This window comes from Semicossyphus pulcher, unplaced genomic scaffold (assembly GCF_022749685.1).
Source record: "Semicossyphus pulcher isolate SPU_LCO1_2020_fin unplaced genomic scaffold, fSemPul1.0.p SCAF_16, whole genome shotgun sequence".
Lineage (NCBI taxonomy): Eukaryota > Metazoa > Chordata > Actinopteri > Labriformes > Labridae > Semicossyphus > Semicossyphus pulcher.
In genome coordinates this window covers 9,751,558-9,768,872 of record NW_027211670.1, presented here as the reverse complement: position 1 = coordinate 9,768,872, position 17,315 = coordinate 9,751,558, and the positions used below count along the sequence as shown (strand labels likewise).

The following is a 17,315-nucleotide window of genomic DNA, read 5'->3' as shown; positions in this document are numbered from 1 at the left end:
GTTACACAACTGGAAAAAACTACACCCAAATATTCCCACAAAGCCTTCCGCAGGTTTGACCAATGAACGTTGAAGATGTTGCCAGGGTGAATTCAGCCGGCCAATGTGAAGGCCGGATTCTGCTGGCTACAGTGCCGCGTCGAAGTCCACTTACTTTTCTGGGAGCTTGCTGCCCGGTAAACTAAACTGTGGAGGAATAAGGGGGATTTGAATGTTGGTGGAGCCCTTCAGTCTTCCTCCACCTCTCCGTCGACACTGACAGAGTCCGTCGCTTAGACGGCAGTTGCCCGCGGTCGGTGCCCAGCCAGCGAAGCGGGAGCCATGCCTGTCCCCGCTGGATACCTCAGCGACTCCCCCGCCGCGGCCTTCGTATCCTCGGCCTCGCTTATCCCACCGCCTCCGATAAACACCCAGCAGCCCGGTGTTGTCACCTCGCTGCTGTACAGCGGCTCCAAGTTCAGGGGCCACCAGAAGAGCAAAGGGAACTCTTACGACGTGGAGGTTGTTTTGCAGGTGGGGCTGTGACGCGGATATTTTACTATAAGCACGAGCTGTCAGGGGCATTTGGTGAGCTGTCAAAGTGGCGGTGAGATGACTGACAGCTGGAAAATCAATGAGCGCTGGCCTGTGGTTGAGTAACTCGCTAAGCTAGCTGTGGATGTAGCAGTAGCTGTGACTGTTTACTAACAACCCCTTTCTCTTATAATGAGACATTTTATCTAATGTTATTATCGAAAATAAGTCTTAATAGAGCTTTAATTCTTATTTTTGGTTCTTCAAACATGCACGAGAGGATATTTCATGGTCATTACAATAATATAATAATCATATCATGTCTCACTTACTGTCACCTTATTAAAGAAGACACTATTAAATACATATAGAGTAAATGACAACATTATCTAACGTGTGTTATGTTTTCTTTTTAAGCATGTCACAATGGAGGACTCCTACCTATGTGGCTATCTGAAGATAAAGGGACTGACTGAGGTGAGAGGAGTGATTCCCTTCATTATGCCGCAAACATACATAATTTAAGCTAGGTCTGGCCACTGCTCATTGTGTTTGTCCTTATAAAAAGGGACTTGTATAGTCCAGCTAATGGCTTTCCATTTCTAAAGAATGTTGTGTTATATAACAACGAATTCATACACAGAACATGTACCTCGTAAACTAATAAACGCACTGAACATCACAGAAAACCTTCACCGAATTAAAGGCTTGTAGTAGTACATTTTGCACACATTTGATTGTACGGCCCGATATAATGTCTACTGTTTAAGTTGCAGCAAGTAGTAATATCTTGCCACACAGTTCAGAATATATGTTCAACCCTAAACTGTATATTATTATTTAAAGCATTATAAAAATCTGACTGTGCCTTGAAAATAAACATTGATTTACCTTTACAAGTCACTTGCTCCCCTTTAATTTGTCTTGGAATGAAAACATCAGCGTATCATACTTGGTATTAGCATTTTGTGTGACACTGTTTCACTACAAAGACAAGGAAAGACAAAGTAGCACGGATTAAGTTCGGCTGCACCACCCAAACAGAATATCATTGTTTTTCTGTTGCGTTCACTCTCGCAGGAATACCCGACTCTGACCACATTCTTCGCCGGAGAGATCATCAGCAGGAAGCGGCCATTTCTCACCAGAAAGTGGGATGCAGATGAGGATGTGGATCGTAAGCACTGGGTAAGGTGAAAGCTGGTTCATGCAAAATCTACGCTAAGTCCTCTGCAGCAGGCTGCATGTAATCCTTTTACTTTTAATGTCAAGGGCAAGTTCCAGGCCTTCTACCAGTATGCAAAGACGTTCAACTCGGATGATTTCGACTATGAGGATCTGAAGAACTCAGACTATATTTTCATGAGGTGGAAGGTAAGATGCCGCCTTATAATGAGCCTGACCAAATGCTGTACCCTCTGACCTGCTGCAAGTGCTGTTTCTCACCCTCTCTGTCCCTCCCAGGAGCAGTTTCTGGTCCCTGATCACACAATCAAAGACATCAGCGGAGCTTCCTTTGCTGGATTCTACTACATCTGCTTCCAGAAATCCACAGCAACAATTGAGGGCTACTACTACCACAGGAGCTCTGAATGGTAAAGTACTACAACAATAATAACTGTGAAGTACAATGGAGTAATTTTACAGTTTCTGCATTAGACCAGCTGGAAAATCTGGTGGGGAAAAACCATGAACACACAAAATCATCATCTCAAGGTGCCTCTGACTCTTAATTTGTCAATGGGAGCTGCTCAGATGAGGAGAATATGAATCCTGTTTTTCTGCACAATTCAAGGCTGTACCGAGTGCAGCCTTATATGGATAAAGCAGAACAATCTCACCCCTAGTTTGTGGCGTTTGATTTATATGGTTGTACTGCCTGGTTCTAAGCAAACTGAGGCCTGCTTGAACTCCATCTTCAGTGTTTTGATTTTTATTTGACATTCTCTGGCACTTCTTTCAACCCGCGCTGCACATAATAGTTATGTTATTGATACAAACGGCTTCTGATTTCAATCCATATTTTTTATTCCCTTTGCTGACCAGATACTGGAAACAGTAATGTTTCCCTCTCAGATCAAATTAAAGGTCTAATTTGTGCCATTTGCCAAAGTGGAAAATGAGTAACAGCCAGCGCTTCTGTCATACTCAAAGTGTGTGATGATTGTTGTTATGGTCTTCAATGTAGCTTGTTTATGGGATCGACTCTGTGCTCTTTGCTCTGTTTTACCACCTCTGAAGTGTAAACTAAACATGAAGAGAAACCTGATTATGAGCAACCTCATAGAGAAACCTGATTATGAGCATCAGTCTGGACTGTGGTTTGCCCTCAATTCATTTCTTACCTCGAGCTGAATTAACCACACTTTTAGTTATCAACATCCATTTTATGCGGGGTTGATTTTGACAAACAGACTGCAAGTGAAGTCAGTTTAGTCAGACAGGTATGGAGTCAAATAAGGGTCAAAAAGATTTTGAGCTAGCAAAATAATGTTCACAAATAATTTCACAGCCTGCGGTTGTATTTCACGTTTTGTGTGCATGTAAAAAAAAAAATGTGCATGCATGTATCTGGATTTGTGAATATGTAAAAAAAAAAAAAAAAAAAAGTGTCCTCACACATTTAGCTGTAACTATTTGTGTATGTGTAATTTAAACACAATATTTTCAACTTTGAGATTTCACAAAGTCTGAGTTACTGACGCACAAATTTCCTATGTGCATGTGTGAACCTGAAGGTACAAGCGACGAGTTAAGATAACAGTTGCGAGTTACAAGCATGAATTTTGACCCTTTCTTTACGCCTCAGCTAACCAGCCATCAGCTCACCTGCACGTTGTCCACTGACCATCCAATCAGACGAAGCTAAACTGTCCAATCAGGTCGCAACTGATTCTAGAGTTCGCTTTCTACAGATCAAGTCAACAAAACTGAAATGCTCCAGGACCTGTGAGGTCGCTCGGTTTAACAGCTAAGTTAGCCGTGCAGCTAGCGGTATTACTCGCTGACTTTTTGGCCTTTATTTGACTCCATAGACCGGTACATTACCATGTATCTTGTGATTTAGACTTGTTCTGATATAGTGGAGGCTATTGTTATAGTGGAGTTATCGGGTGACCAAAATAAACTGGGTCATATCTGTGTAGCAGATTTCCTTCAGCTACAGGAAAACAACAGATGAGTAACTGGTTTATCTGTTTATTCTGCAGCCAAACAAGTTCACAGAGTTTCAATAGATATTTCTACCTTTCTCTTTTTTATTACCGTGTGCAACAGTGGTTGATTTCATGCTGCACATGGCCAAAGCAGTTTTCTACATAACAGGCAAGACACAGTCAAGGCTGGTGACCCTTCTGAGAAGCTGGAGTTATGCACCTGCAGCTGTCCATCTCTGTGGCTGCTCCTTCTTGTTCTCCTCTTGTTACTTTGTGTATAAATGAAAACTGACCTGATGTGTTATGGCTGTGAAGAAACTGTGAATAAGAGCCTGACAGATGTAGCTTTTTGAGACCTATACGGTGACTATTTTAGACATAATGTGATATAATTATACAGTGGATTTTTGAGCTGGAAAGAAAATAGACCTGTTCTATGTAGATTTTGAGCCAATATCACAATGAAGACGTACTTGGAAGCTGCTTTCTTAAACAAGTAACTTCACTAAAGAGCATTAAACATTGTAAACAAACTCTAGTCGGGACCACCATCAGCTCAGCTGTGATGCTCGGCTACATGTGCAGCAGACAGTGCTGACAATATCAGGATCACATAATATCTAAATCACCCAAAGCATTGTATTCAGCATTATATGATCAGAGTTTAAAGTTTTCATGGTGGAAAACATACACCTTATTACAGATATAGCGCTGGGATGAAGCACTTGTGGGTGAGAGAAAAAAATGCTTGTGGGTTTTGTTTCTATGACGACAATAAGTTTAACTAACTCCAGTTTAACTAGTTGGATAAATGTTGCTGGTAAGTGATTTGCTTTTATCGCACTACGCTTTGTAAGCTTGTTGTTCGCTTGTTGTTCGCTGTGTTGAACTTATGATTAAGTTTAACTGTGTTAAACTGTGTCCGGCCGATCTGCTCACACAAATGGGCTTTTCGGTCTGTAGTGTGATACTGTTTGTTTGTCATATCGTACAGCTCTGGGTAAACAGAAACAGCCAAACAAGTTGCTCCTCCATGTTTGGTGGTAACCAGGGTGAAGAGTGGCGCCCAATCTGATTGATTGCCTGATAAAAGCGGTGGTGACGACACCAGTGCCTTTCTGAAAAGTTCAGAGATTTTTAACTGGGAGCGGTTGCACAAAAAAGGCGGAGCGCTCTGAAAAATGACACTGAGTGCAGCTTTTTCTCTCGGCAGCCGCGTATGATCTGTCCTCATTGCACTCAGAAAAAGGCACTAAGTGGGCAATGCATGGGGTTATTTAATAACAGTGTTATCACATAGTTTGTCAAACAGAGACGCCATAGTTTACAATACTCACAGAACTCTCTGAAGCACATGAGTTTAAAGCCATGGTGGCGATGGTGAACAATGCATTTAAAATGAGAAGTAATTAATTTCTGAATGTAAATACATTAAATGGCTGTTGCAGAAATCATGCACAACATAAATAGTCCTAAAAATGATTGACATTTCATTTAAATATATCTTAAGGATTCATATATCCTTATATCATATATTAAGGATTATGTATTCAAACAGTATAAACCACAGTAAATCCCTTTGGATTATCTGAGAAATGCCACAAAGCTGAAAAACAGGTTTATCTGATGAAAGTTGATGTTATGGAGATGCATGCTTTTCACAGGGCAACAAGGTCACAAGCAGACAAGCCGACACGTCGTGTAACTATTTTGCAGATTGATTTCTTAAACCAGGGAACATTTGATTGTCGGTGATGAGTTTTTTTCCTTCATATCTGGCACATGCAATGTTTTTCTCACATACATATCGTAACATAAACTGTGTTGTCACCCTGCAGGTACCAGTCTCTAAACCTCACCCACGTCCCCGAGCACAGCGCAGCCATCTATGAGTTCCGGTGACGTCGGCGAGCATCGTGGATCTTTTTTTTGTGACGGACAGAGACTTAAAAACGAAGCCGAGGTCTGCGGATGCTACTGAGGAGGAGGAGAACGGCGACTAGGGATGAGAATTTTCGCTTTCTGGATAAGTGCAAACTCTTACATGCTCCCAATAAGTTGATGGACGGCTGATTGAGCGTTGGTCGGGATACGGGACTAATGAATGTACGTGAGGAGAAGACAGGCAGCTCCTGCTCCGCGGATGAAGCTTGTAAAGTTAGAACCAGCAGCAGAGACTGGGCGTGGCTCTCGTAGTGAACCCCTTTTCTTCATTTGTTTTAACGCCTGGTTTTACGAACACGCTTGGCGCAGCATCTTGAGACGCTAAACGAGTGGGTTTTTTTTGCAACTTTCCAGCTTTTATTCAGCCGATGCGGAGTGAGCAACATTAACACATGAGACTGCCGTTTGACAAGGATTCCTACGTGGAGTCTGCTACATGAACACAATCTCGAAAGAAGAAGAAAGGGAGAAGTTTGGGTTTGTGATTGCGTGGAGCTTTAATCAGCCCATAAGCTAGAATGACAGTATTTTTAAAGCTAAGCTGGTTCTTTGTTTGCCTGTTAAGGATATTTTATTTTAAAGGATTTGCGCTAAGTGGCGGTTTTTACCGGCTGCGATGTGAGCGACACACAAAACGAGCTTTCCCTTGTGTTCATAAACCTGCTCGGGAGATTACTATCACCTGTGATTGCTGTGGATCGTGTTCTATTGAGTTACATTTGCACAAAGATGGACTATATGTTACTAAAGCTAGCACACAAGCATCAAGGTGGCAGCTCAAGCTGTTTGACGGTGTGTGGTGTTTGAGAGCCAAAACAATCACATTAAGAGTATTTGTACCCTGCACTCTGCGCTACACAAAAAGCTTTTTACTCCCTCGTGTGTCGTTTTAAATTAAGACCCCCACCACCCCTTCGTTTACGTCTCCTCGACTATGCAACCCTTTCAACATAGCACTCTCCAAACGTTAAACCTTCAGTTTTCAGAGACAAAATTTTATTCTATCCTCATAGTATATCATTAAAAAAAAGAATCTATCTTAACTAAAGGAAATATTTTTGTTAAATTGCCTATTAAAAACACTCCCTAATCATGCTCCCTCCCCACGTGATGGTGCCATCTTTCTAAGCTAGTCAGAGTTGTATTATAACAGATCAGAGGAATGTTTGTTTGAGATGAAGCTTGGATTTGTTTGATGGTGTGATTGTAAAGAATGGACTGTGGATTTTAAAAAGTCATATCAAAACACCCAACACTGTGTCTTTCTTGTTTGTAGAAAATACCACATCATGTCAAGTTATTCCCTCATTTTAAAAACTAAATCAAGCTTAGCAGTTAAATTGTCAACATCAACATATTTCCTCATATTGTTAGTGTACTTTGCACGCTGAAAGCAGAGTCTTGATGCTGCTCTCAGCTAAACACTTGAAATAGAAACAACAGAGGCAGTCTCTTTTTACCCTGCACTGCCCTCTGCTGTCTTTATCTCAAAGGTGTTTTTATCATTGAAGGGTTGAGTCGGTGCACACAAAGCAAACACTCAAAAGGTCTGATAGACAAAAAGGTTTAGCAGTACTGATGCAGGAGCACAGCAAATGTATAATATAGAATTTGGGGAATTTTAACAAATCATCAGTTATAAAGACGGTGAAATGATATATGGACTGCATTTATATAGCGCCGTTAAGGCATGTTGACACTACATGACAGCTTTCACCCACTAATTTAGTGCCATACAAGGTAACAGTTCAACTAACCAGACAAAGTCACACACTGTGGGCTGGGCCTCCGGGAGCAATTTGGGGTTCAGTATCTTCTTCAAGGATACTTTAACACAGCAGCTGTGTCTCAAACAGGGAATGCGTCCTTCGTAGACCGCTAAGGCTGAGCTGAAATGAGGCGGTCTGGTCCACGATGGATTTCCTGTTTGCGTTACCAGCTGTTCCTGCCCTTAACCATGCGTCACCAAACGCGGCTCCTGTCGCCTAGCAACAGGTAGCTAGCGGGCTAACCAGCTATCATAACTAACAACTAACTAAACTTGTAGTGTATTCCTCGGCCGATTAAGAGTCCGACATCTCGTTTAAATGAATCTCAGGACACGTTGGGCCGTGAAGGATGCATCCTTCGTGGCCCTGGACAAGGAGGAAGCATTTGTTAGCTGCATCTGAAGGAGCTTTCAAAATGGGACAGCCTTCGACGCGCCGCTGTGACTTCAAATACGTCCTTCGAAGGATGCAGCCCCTGAATAAGGACACAGCTAGAGACTGGAGGAGGTGGGGATCTAACCACCTACCTTCTGATTGGAGATTGACCCACTCTACCTCTGAGCCACAGCCGCCCCTAAAAAAAGCCTGTAAAGCAGCAAGTTGCTGAGTCCAAATTAGAGTCTCTAAAACCAGAGTCCATACTAGCAGCTTTGAATTATTATGCATAGCATATATGTAAGCTAAATGCTAACGTCATTATGCTAATAAGCACATAAGGACAATGCTCACGTAAAGCAGGGATAAGTTCAGCCTCCTAGTTTAGCGTGATGGCATGCTAAAATTCCCAGTTTGAAACACAAAGTACAGCTGAGGCTGATGGGAATTGTAGTATTCTTATTTTGCTAATAAAGTATTGGTTATATTGACATTTTGACCTAATGAATGTGAGTGGATCCCATATTTGTGGAGATATTTTACTCTAAAACACCAACACCAACCTTTTGGTGGATTCTTAAAAAAGTCACGTGATCAGAAAAGACTCTTATTTTTGTTTGTGTCGATTAAGAAGTTGGAGAATTGATACGTTAAGGAAAACTTTAAGTTTACAAGAAAATTCAACATCACCAGATCTGGAGATACATGGTTTTCACTGGAGAGGTAGGGTAGGGAAAACTGTTATCTATGAAAAAAAGAGACAAAAAATCTGCTGATTCACAAATCTTGTTTTTCTACATTTCAGGAGTACACACGATATGTTTCAGACTACTTTTTGTAAACAATACATGTGCATCCCCTGGGGCCTGACATGGTGCCAAAAAAAGCAGACAGGCACGTGTATCAGTTACAGTAAGTTAACTTTCAGGAACAACTGTCCGTCTTTCTCCTCAGGAATGTGAAGTTTCAGGTGACGGGAGAAGAAACACATCAAACTCACCCTGCATTAGTGCAGTGTGGCCTGAGAGGGGCAGCAGAGGATGGTCATGTTTACCGTCAGTACAGCAGAGCGGTGAAGAGATTTCAGAGCTGTCAGGTAAAAAGCCTGGTGCCTGGGTCTAATGTAGACAGATTTGTAGATGTATTATATTAAAGGGAAGTTTTGTCAATTTTCAACTGTATCTCTGTCTGAGTTAGGTACAAAGTGGGGAAAGTGCCGGCAGAGCTCAGCGGTCAAAAACGCGCCCCATGAGTAGAGGCTAAAGTCCTAAACGCAGCGGCCCCAGGTTCAACTCCGACCCTTGGCCCTTTACTGTATGTCATCCTTACTCTCTCTTCCCTCATATCCGACTCTATCTACTGTCCTATACAATAAAAAACAAAAGACTGAAATAATCTTAAAAAAAATAATTACATTGAAGGAAGGAAAAAAAGACAGGAGGAGGAGAAGGAGAAAAAGCAGATGGGACATTGGCACTCAGTTACACATCTGGTTTGCCTACATTTTTTACAGTACTAATGACATGTATGTACATGTATGCTGCCACACAGAGCAACTCACATTGGACAGGCATGTGTATCAGTTACAGTAAGTGAAATTTCAGGTGACGGGAGAAGAAACACATCAAACTCACCCTGCATTAGTGCAGTGTGGCCTGAGAGGGGCAGCAGAGGAAGGTCATGTTTACCTTCTGTACAGCACAGCGGTGAAGAGATTTCAGAGCAGAGCTGTCAGGTAAAAAGCCTGGTGCCTGGGTCTAATGTAGACAGATTTGTAGATGTATTATATTAAAGGGAAGTTTTGTCAATTTTCAACTGTATCTCTGTCTGAGTTAGGTACAAATGGGGAAAGTGCCTGCAAATGTCCAAGTTTTTTGTGGCGTTTGGCAGCTGCAAAATGTAGGTATTTTGAATGATGCAATTTGTATATACACCGATCAGCCATAACATTATGACCACCTGGCTTATATTGTGTAGGTCCCCCTGTAGTTGCTAAAACAGTCCTGACTGTCGAGGCATGGACTCCACTAGACCTCTGAAGGTGTGCTGAGGTATCTGGCACCAAGACGTTAGCAGCAGATCCTTTAAGTCCTGTAAGTTGCGAGGTGGGGCCTCCGTGGATTGGACTTGTTTGTCCAGCACATCCCACAGATGCTCGATTGGATTGAGATCTGGGGAATTTGGAGGCCAAGTCAACACCTTGACCTCGTTGTTCCTGAAGCATTGTTGCAGCGTGGCAGGGCGCATCATCCTGCTGAAAGATGTCACTGCCATTAGGGAATGCTGTTTCCATGAAGGGGTGTACTTGGTCTGCTACAATGTTTAGGTAGGTGGTACGTGTCAAAGTAACATCCACATGAATGGCAGGACCCGAGGTTTCCCAGCAGAACATTGCCCAAAGCATCGCACTGCCTCCGCCGGCCTGCCCTCTTCCCATAGTGCATCCTGGTGCCATGAACCTGTCACTGGTACACTGGTTTTCCTTCCTCCGACCACTTTTGGTTGGTACTGACCACACAGACTGGGAACACCCCACATGAGCTGCCGTTTTGGAGATGCTCTAACCCAGTCGTCTAGCCATCACACTTTGGACCTTGTCAAATACGCTCACATTCTTACATTACTATTTTTTCCTGCTTCCAACACATCAACGTCAAGGACAAAATGTTCACTTGCTGCCTAACAATTGGGGTGCCGGTTTAGCTCAGCGGTCAAAGCGCGCCCCATGAGTAGAGGCTAAAGTCCTCGACGCAGCGGCCCCAGGTTCAACTCCGACCCTTGGCCCTTTACTGTATGTCATCCTCACTCTCTCTTCCCTCATTTCCAACTCTATCTACTGTCCTATACAATAAAAAACAAAAGACCGAAATAATCTTAAAAAAAAATATTACATTGAAGGAAGGAAAAAAAGACAGGAGGAGGAGAAGGAGAAAAAGCAGATGGGACATTGGCACTCAGTAGTTATACATCTGGTTTGCCTACATTTTTTACAGTACTAATGACATGTATGTACATGTATGCTGCCACACAGAGCAACTCACATTGGACAGGCATGTGTATCAGTTACAGTAAGTGAAGTTTCAGGTGACGGGAGAAGAAACACATCAAACTCACCCTGCATTAGTGCAGTGTGGCCTGAGAGGGGCAGCAGAGGAAGGTCATGTTTACCTTCTGTACAGCACAGCGGTGAAGAGATTTCAGAGCAGAGCTGTCAGGTAAAAAGCCTGGTACCTGGGTCTAATGTAGACAGATTTGTAGATGAATTATATTAAAGGGAAGTTTTGTCAATTTTCAACTGTATCTCTGTCTGAGTTAGGTACAAAGTGGGGAAAGTGCCTGCAGATGTCCAAGTTTTTTGTGGCGTTTGGCAGCTGCAAAATGCAGTTTGTTAATGGCATGTCATATTTATTGCAGCAAAATGGGATTCAAACACTCGTGTGGACTTTTGTACTATTACAGGTATTTTGAATGATGCAATTTGTATATACACCGATCAGCCATAACATTATGACCGCCTAATATTGTGTAGGTCCCCCTGTAGCCGCCAAAACAGCCCTGACCGTCGAGGCTTGGACTCCACTAGACCTCTGAAGGTGTGCTGAGGTATCTGGCACCAAGGCGTTAGCAGCAGATCCTTTAAGTCCTGTAAGTTGCGAGGTGGGGCCTCCATGGATCGGACTTGTTTGTCCAGCACATCCCACAGACGCTCGATTGGATTGAGACCTGGGAAATTTGGAGGCCAAGTCAACACTTTGACCTCATTGTTCCTCAAACCGTTCCTGAAGCATTGTTGCAGTGTGGCAGAGCGCATCATCCTGCTGAAAGAAGCCACTGCCATTAGGGAATACTGCTTCCATGAAGGGGTGTACTTGGTCTGCAACAATGTTTAGGTAGGTGGTACGTGTCAAAGTAACATCCACATGAATGGCAGGACCCGAGTCTTTCCAGCAGAACATTGCCCAAAGCATCGCACTGCCTCCGCTGGCCTGCCCTCTTCCCATAGTGCATCCTGGTGCCATGAACCTGTCACTGGTACACTGGTTTTCCTTCCTCCGACCACTTTTGGTTGGTACTGACCACACAGACCGGGAACACCCCACATGAACTGCCGTTTTGGAGATGCTCTAACCCAGTCGTCAAGCCATCACACTTTGGACCTTGTCAAATAAGCTCACATTCTTACATTACTATTTTTTCCTGCTTAAAACACATCAACGTCAAGGACAAAATGTTCACTTGCTGCCTAACGGTTGGAGCGCCGGTTTAGCTCAGCGGTCAAAAACGCGCCCCATGAGTAGAGGCTAAAGTCCTAAACGCAGCGGCCCCAGGTTCAACTCCGACCCTTGGCCCTTTACTGTATGTCATCCTCACTCTCTCTTCCCTCATATCCGACTCTATCTACTGTCCTATACAATAAAAAACAAAAGACCGAAATAATCTTAAAAAAAATAATTACATTGAAGGAAGGAAAAAAAGACAGGAGGAGGAGAAGGAGAAAAAGCAGATGGGACATTGGCACTCGGTTACACTTCTGGTTTGCCTACATTTTTTACAGTACTCATGACATGTATGTACATGTATGCTGCCACACAGAGCAACTCACATTGGACAGGCATGTGTATCAGTTACAGTAAGTGAAGTTTCAGGTGACAGGAGAAGAAACACACCAAACTCACCCTGCATTAGTGCAGTGTGGCCTGAGAGGGGCAGCAGAGGAAGGTCATGTTTACCTTCTGTACAGCAGAGCGGTGAAGAGATTTCAGAGCAGAGCTGTCAGGTAAAAAGCCTGGTACCTGGGTCTAATGTAGACAGATTTGTAGATGTATTATATTAAAGGGAAGTTTTGTCAATTTTCAACTGTATCTCTGTCTGAGTTAGGTACAAATGGGGAAAGTGCCTGCAGATGTCAAAGTTTTTTGTGGCGTTTGGCAGCTGCAAAATGTAGGTATTTTGAATGATGCAATTTGTATATACACCGATCAGCCATAACATTATGACCACCTGGCTTATATTGTGTAGGTCCCCCTGTAGCCGCCAAAACAGCCCTGACCGTCGAGGCTTGGACTCCACTAGACCTCTGAAGGTGTGCTGAGGTATCTGGCACCAAGACATTAGCAGCAGATCCATTAACATCTGTAAGTTGCGAGGTGGGGCCTCCATGGATCGGACTTGTTTGTCCAGCACATCCCACAGACGCTCGATTGGTTTGAGATCTGGGGAATTTGGAGGCCAAGTCAACACCTTGACCTCGTTGTTCCTCAAACCGTTCCTGAAGCATTGTTGCAGTGTGGCAGGGCGCATCATCCTGCTGAAAGAAGCCACTGCCATTAGGGAATACTGTTTCCATGAAGGGGTGTACTTGGTCTGCAACAATGTTTAGGTAGGTGGTACGTGTCAAAGTAACATCCACATGAATGGCAGGACCCGAGGTTTCCCAGCAGAACATTGCCCAAAGCATCGCACTGCCTCCGCTGGCCTGCCCTCTTCCCATAGTGCATCCTGGTGCCATGAACCTATCACTGGTACACTGGTTTTCATTCCTCCGACCACTTTTGGTAGGTACTGACCACACAGACCGGGAACACCCCACATGAACTGCCGTTTTGGAGATGCTCTAACCCAGTCGTCTAGCCATCACACTTTGGACCTTGTCAAATAAGCTCACATTCTTACATTACTATTTTTTCCTGCTTAAAACACATCAACGTCAAGGACAAAATGTTCACTTGCTGCCTAACGGTTGGAGCGCCGGTTTAGCTCAGCGGTCAAAAACGCGCCCCATGAGTAGAGGCTAAAGTCCTAAACGCAGCGGCCCCAGGTTCAACTCCGACCCTTGGCCCTTTACTGTATGTCATCCTTACTCTCTCTTCCCTCATTTCCGACTCTATCTACTGTCCTATACAATAAAAAACAAAAGACTGAAATAATCTTAAAAAAAATAATTACATTGAAGGAAGGAAAAAAAGACAGGAGGAGGAGAAGGAGAAAAAGCAGATGGGACATTGGCACTCAGTAGTTATACATCTGGTTTGCCTACATTTTTTACAGTACTAATGACATGTATGTACATGTATGCTGCCACACAGAGCAACTCACATTGGACAGGCATGTGTATCAGTTACAGTAAGTGAAGTTTCAGGTGACAGGAGAAGAAACACATCAAACTCACCCTGCATTAGTGCAGTGTGGCCTGAGAGGGGCAGCAGAGGAAGGTCATGTTTACCTTCTGTACAGCACAGCGGTGAAGAGATTTCAGAGCAGAGCTGTCAGGTAAAAAGCCTGGTACCTGGGTCTAATGTAGACAGATTTGTAGATGAATTATATTAAAGGGAAGTTTTGTCAATTTTCAACTGTATCTCTGTCTGAGTTAGGTACAAAGTGGGGAAAGTGCCTGCAGATGTCAAAGTTTTTTGTGGCGTTTGGCAGCTGCAAAATGCAGTTTGTTAATGGCATGTCATATTTATTGCAGCAAAATGGGATTCAAACACTCGTGTGGACTTTTGTACTATTACAGGTATTTTGAATGATGCAATTTGTATATACACCGATCAGCCATAACATTATGACCGCCTAATATTGTGTAGGTCCCCCTGTAGCCGCCAAAACAGCCCTGACCGTCGAGGCTTGGACTCCACTAGACCTCTGAAGGTGTGCTGAGGTATCTGGCACCAAGACATTAGCAGCAGATCCTTTAAGTCCTGTAAGTTGCGAGGTGGGGCCTCCATGGATCGGACTTGTTTGTCCAGCACATCCCACAGACGCTCGATTGGATTGAGACCTGGGAAATTTGGAGGCCAAGTCAACACTTTGACCTCATTGTTCCTCAAACCGTTCCTGAAGCATTGTTGCAGTGTGGCAGGGCGCATCATCCTGCTGAAAGAAGCCACTGCCATTAGGGAATACTGCTTCCATGAAGGGGTGTACTTGGTCTGCTACAATGTTTAGGTAGGTGGTACGTGTCACCCGAGGTTTCCCAGCAGAACATTGCCCAAAGCATCGCACTGCCTCCGCTGGCCTGCCCTCTTCCCATAGTGCATCCTGGTGCCTTGAACCTGTCGCTGGTACACTGGTTTTCCTTCCTTCGACCATTTTGATAGGTACTGACCACACAGACCGGGAACACCCCACATGAACTGCAGTTTTGGAGATGCTCTAACCCAGTTGTCTAGCCATCTCACTTTGGACCTTGTCAAATACGCTCACATTCTTACATTACTAATTTTTCCTGCTTCCAACACATCAACGTCAAGGACAAAATGTTCACTTGCTGCCTTTGGGGCGCAAGTTAGCTCAGCGGTCAAAGCCTGCAAAACGCGTTCTGCTTGATCGGGCCCTTACACATCTGGTTTGCCTACATTTTGAGTACTAAGTACGTAAGTACTGATGACATGTATATACATGCATGCTGCCACACAAAGCAACTCGCACTGGACTGGAATGTGTGTAAGTTACAGTGATGTAACTTTCTGGTATAACTCATCTTTCTCATCAGATCTCTACTGCCAAACTCTGGCTCCAATGACGTCACATTTGCAAGATGGCGGCGCCTATCACAGGGGCTATTTTGGCAGCAATTTCGTACAATGAGAGCAGATGGAGACGCGTCGTCCATCTATATATAGTCATTGGTCAGGATACGTTTGGCCAGCTTGATGAGTCAGTCGTATTATTTTCTTAAGAGAGGTTTTGGCGTCCAATGCATCCTGACACTGCTGGCACCATTAATTGACTACGTTTACCGTCAACAGTGGTTGGACGACCACAAAAAACATGGTGAAAATTGTATTTAAAGACCTGCTCTTTCTGTAAAGTGTCTCGAGATAACCCTGGTTATGATTTGGCGCTATACAAATAACATTTGATTGATTGATTGATTGATGATCACTCGTTTCCTCTAGGTCAACCACTGTCCTGCCAACTAATACATCAGGGTTATTTAATAATGTTGGAAATTATCCAAATGCTTCTTTTCAGGAAGTACCATTAACATAATTCTCAGACAAAGAGAAAGGGTGTGTTATGTAATTTGGAAACTACAGTTGAAAAGATGTGGCACAGCTTGCTTAATGAATAGCTGTCAGTGTCCATTAAATGTAGTCCTTATTGATGATGCAACTAAGATGGCTGACAGGTACACTGACTTTGAAGTTCACAGAGTAAAGTGTAAGAAATATTTCAACAATTGAAAACAACATACGACGCACACATTTATGTTCCCCTCTGTACAATCCCTAAACTGCTTTGTATCAGTGACATCATCAAGTCACTTTGGTTCACGCTGTGGCCTAAGATACCTGCTAACATTCCCAACAGTCTCAGCTGTATTCAGCAATGTGCTTAGTGTTCATTTGCCAATATTAGCATGCTAACAATAAGACAACACAACACGTCACAGCTGAAAATGGGATTTTTAACACCAGCATGTTAGCACTGTCATTGAGAAAATGTGTGTCCTCTTCAGAAAAATGATCGGTGCAGATGTATAACTGTCTCACTGTTGCCGCTCGAGTGTTGATGTTTACATTTAGCGCAGCTAGCCACCGCTAACGAACACAATGATCACTCAGCAGAACTCGCTGTAATCTATAAGGTAATCAGGACACTCTTTGTTTCAACAGTCCGGAAAAAAAGACAAGCAAGCACCAACGGTAATTTTCAGAAAAGTGAAGTTTGATTTCAGTCTGTGTTAGCTGCTGCACTTTCTGACACAAACATCTGACATACGGCGTAAAACACTTCACACATGAAGGAAAACAGAAAGACGCTTTCTTACTGAAAAGTGAAACGCGGTGAAATATTGAAATATAGCGTACAATCGATACCACTACTGATTTTTAGGTGGGGCGTCCTTATAAGTAGATAAAATACATGTGAAAGTGACCCTATCTGCAGCGACATATAGCCTAGCTTCTGGCCGTGCTGACCGGCATCCATGGAATGTAGCTCACTTACTATTGATAAGCATCTCATACAACCGCACTTCAAACAAACCCAACTATCCCTTTAAAAGTAAGGTTAACATGTTAAACATCATGTCCACAAAAAAAGGACTGAATTCCCCAAGAGGTCCAGGCTTAAACACTTAATTTTAACAGCGGCATGTTAGCATTGTCATTGTGAGAATGTTTCCACGCTCACGTCAGTTAGCTAAAAACACCACTGTGCCTACAACCTGACAGATCTGCAAATATTAGCATACTAACAATGCTTGGGGGAGATGGTTAACATGTTAAATGTCATGCCCACAAAAAGGACTGAATTCCCTAAAAAGTCACAGCTAAAAAACCTGAATTTTAACATTAGGATGTTAGCATTGTCAATGTGAGAATGTTACCATGCTAAAGGCATTTAGCTCAAAGCACCTTGGTTCCTACAGCCTTACATTGCTGCTAATGTGAGCATGGTAACTATGCTTAAAGACAATGGTCAACATGTTAAACATCATGTAAGCCTTGTCATTGTGAGAATGTTGCCATGCTAACGTCTGCTAGTTCAAAGCACCACAGTGCCTACAGCCCTATGAATCTGCAAATATTAGCATGTTAACAATGCTTGGGGA

The 17,315-nt window shown here is 43.3% G+C and overlaps 1 protein-coding gene across 1 annotated transcript; it reads left to right on the top strand.

The window, feature by feature from the left end:
• The first annotated feature begins 144 nt into the window (after positions 1-144).
• LOC138593956 (glucose-induced degradation protein 4 homolog) lies at positions 145-6,857 on the top strand. The gene is made up of 6 exons (XM_069665040.1): positions 145-513; positions 931-990; positions 1,594-1,701; positions 1,786-1,887; positions 1,978-2,108; positions 5,507-6,857. Exons 1-6 carry the CDS (start codon positions 322-324, stop codon positions 5,568-5,570), a joined length of 657 nt encoding a protein of 218 aa, XP_069521141.1. The 5' UTR covers positions 145-321; the 3' UTR covers positions 5,571-6,857.
• The last annotated feature ends 10,458 nt before the right edge of the window (positions 6,858-17,315 follow it).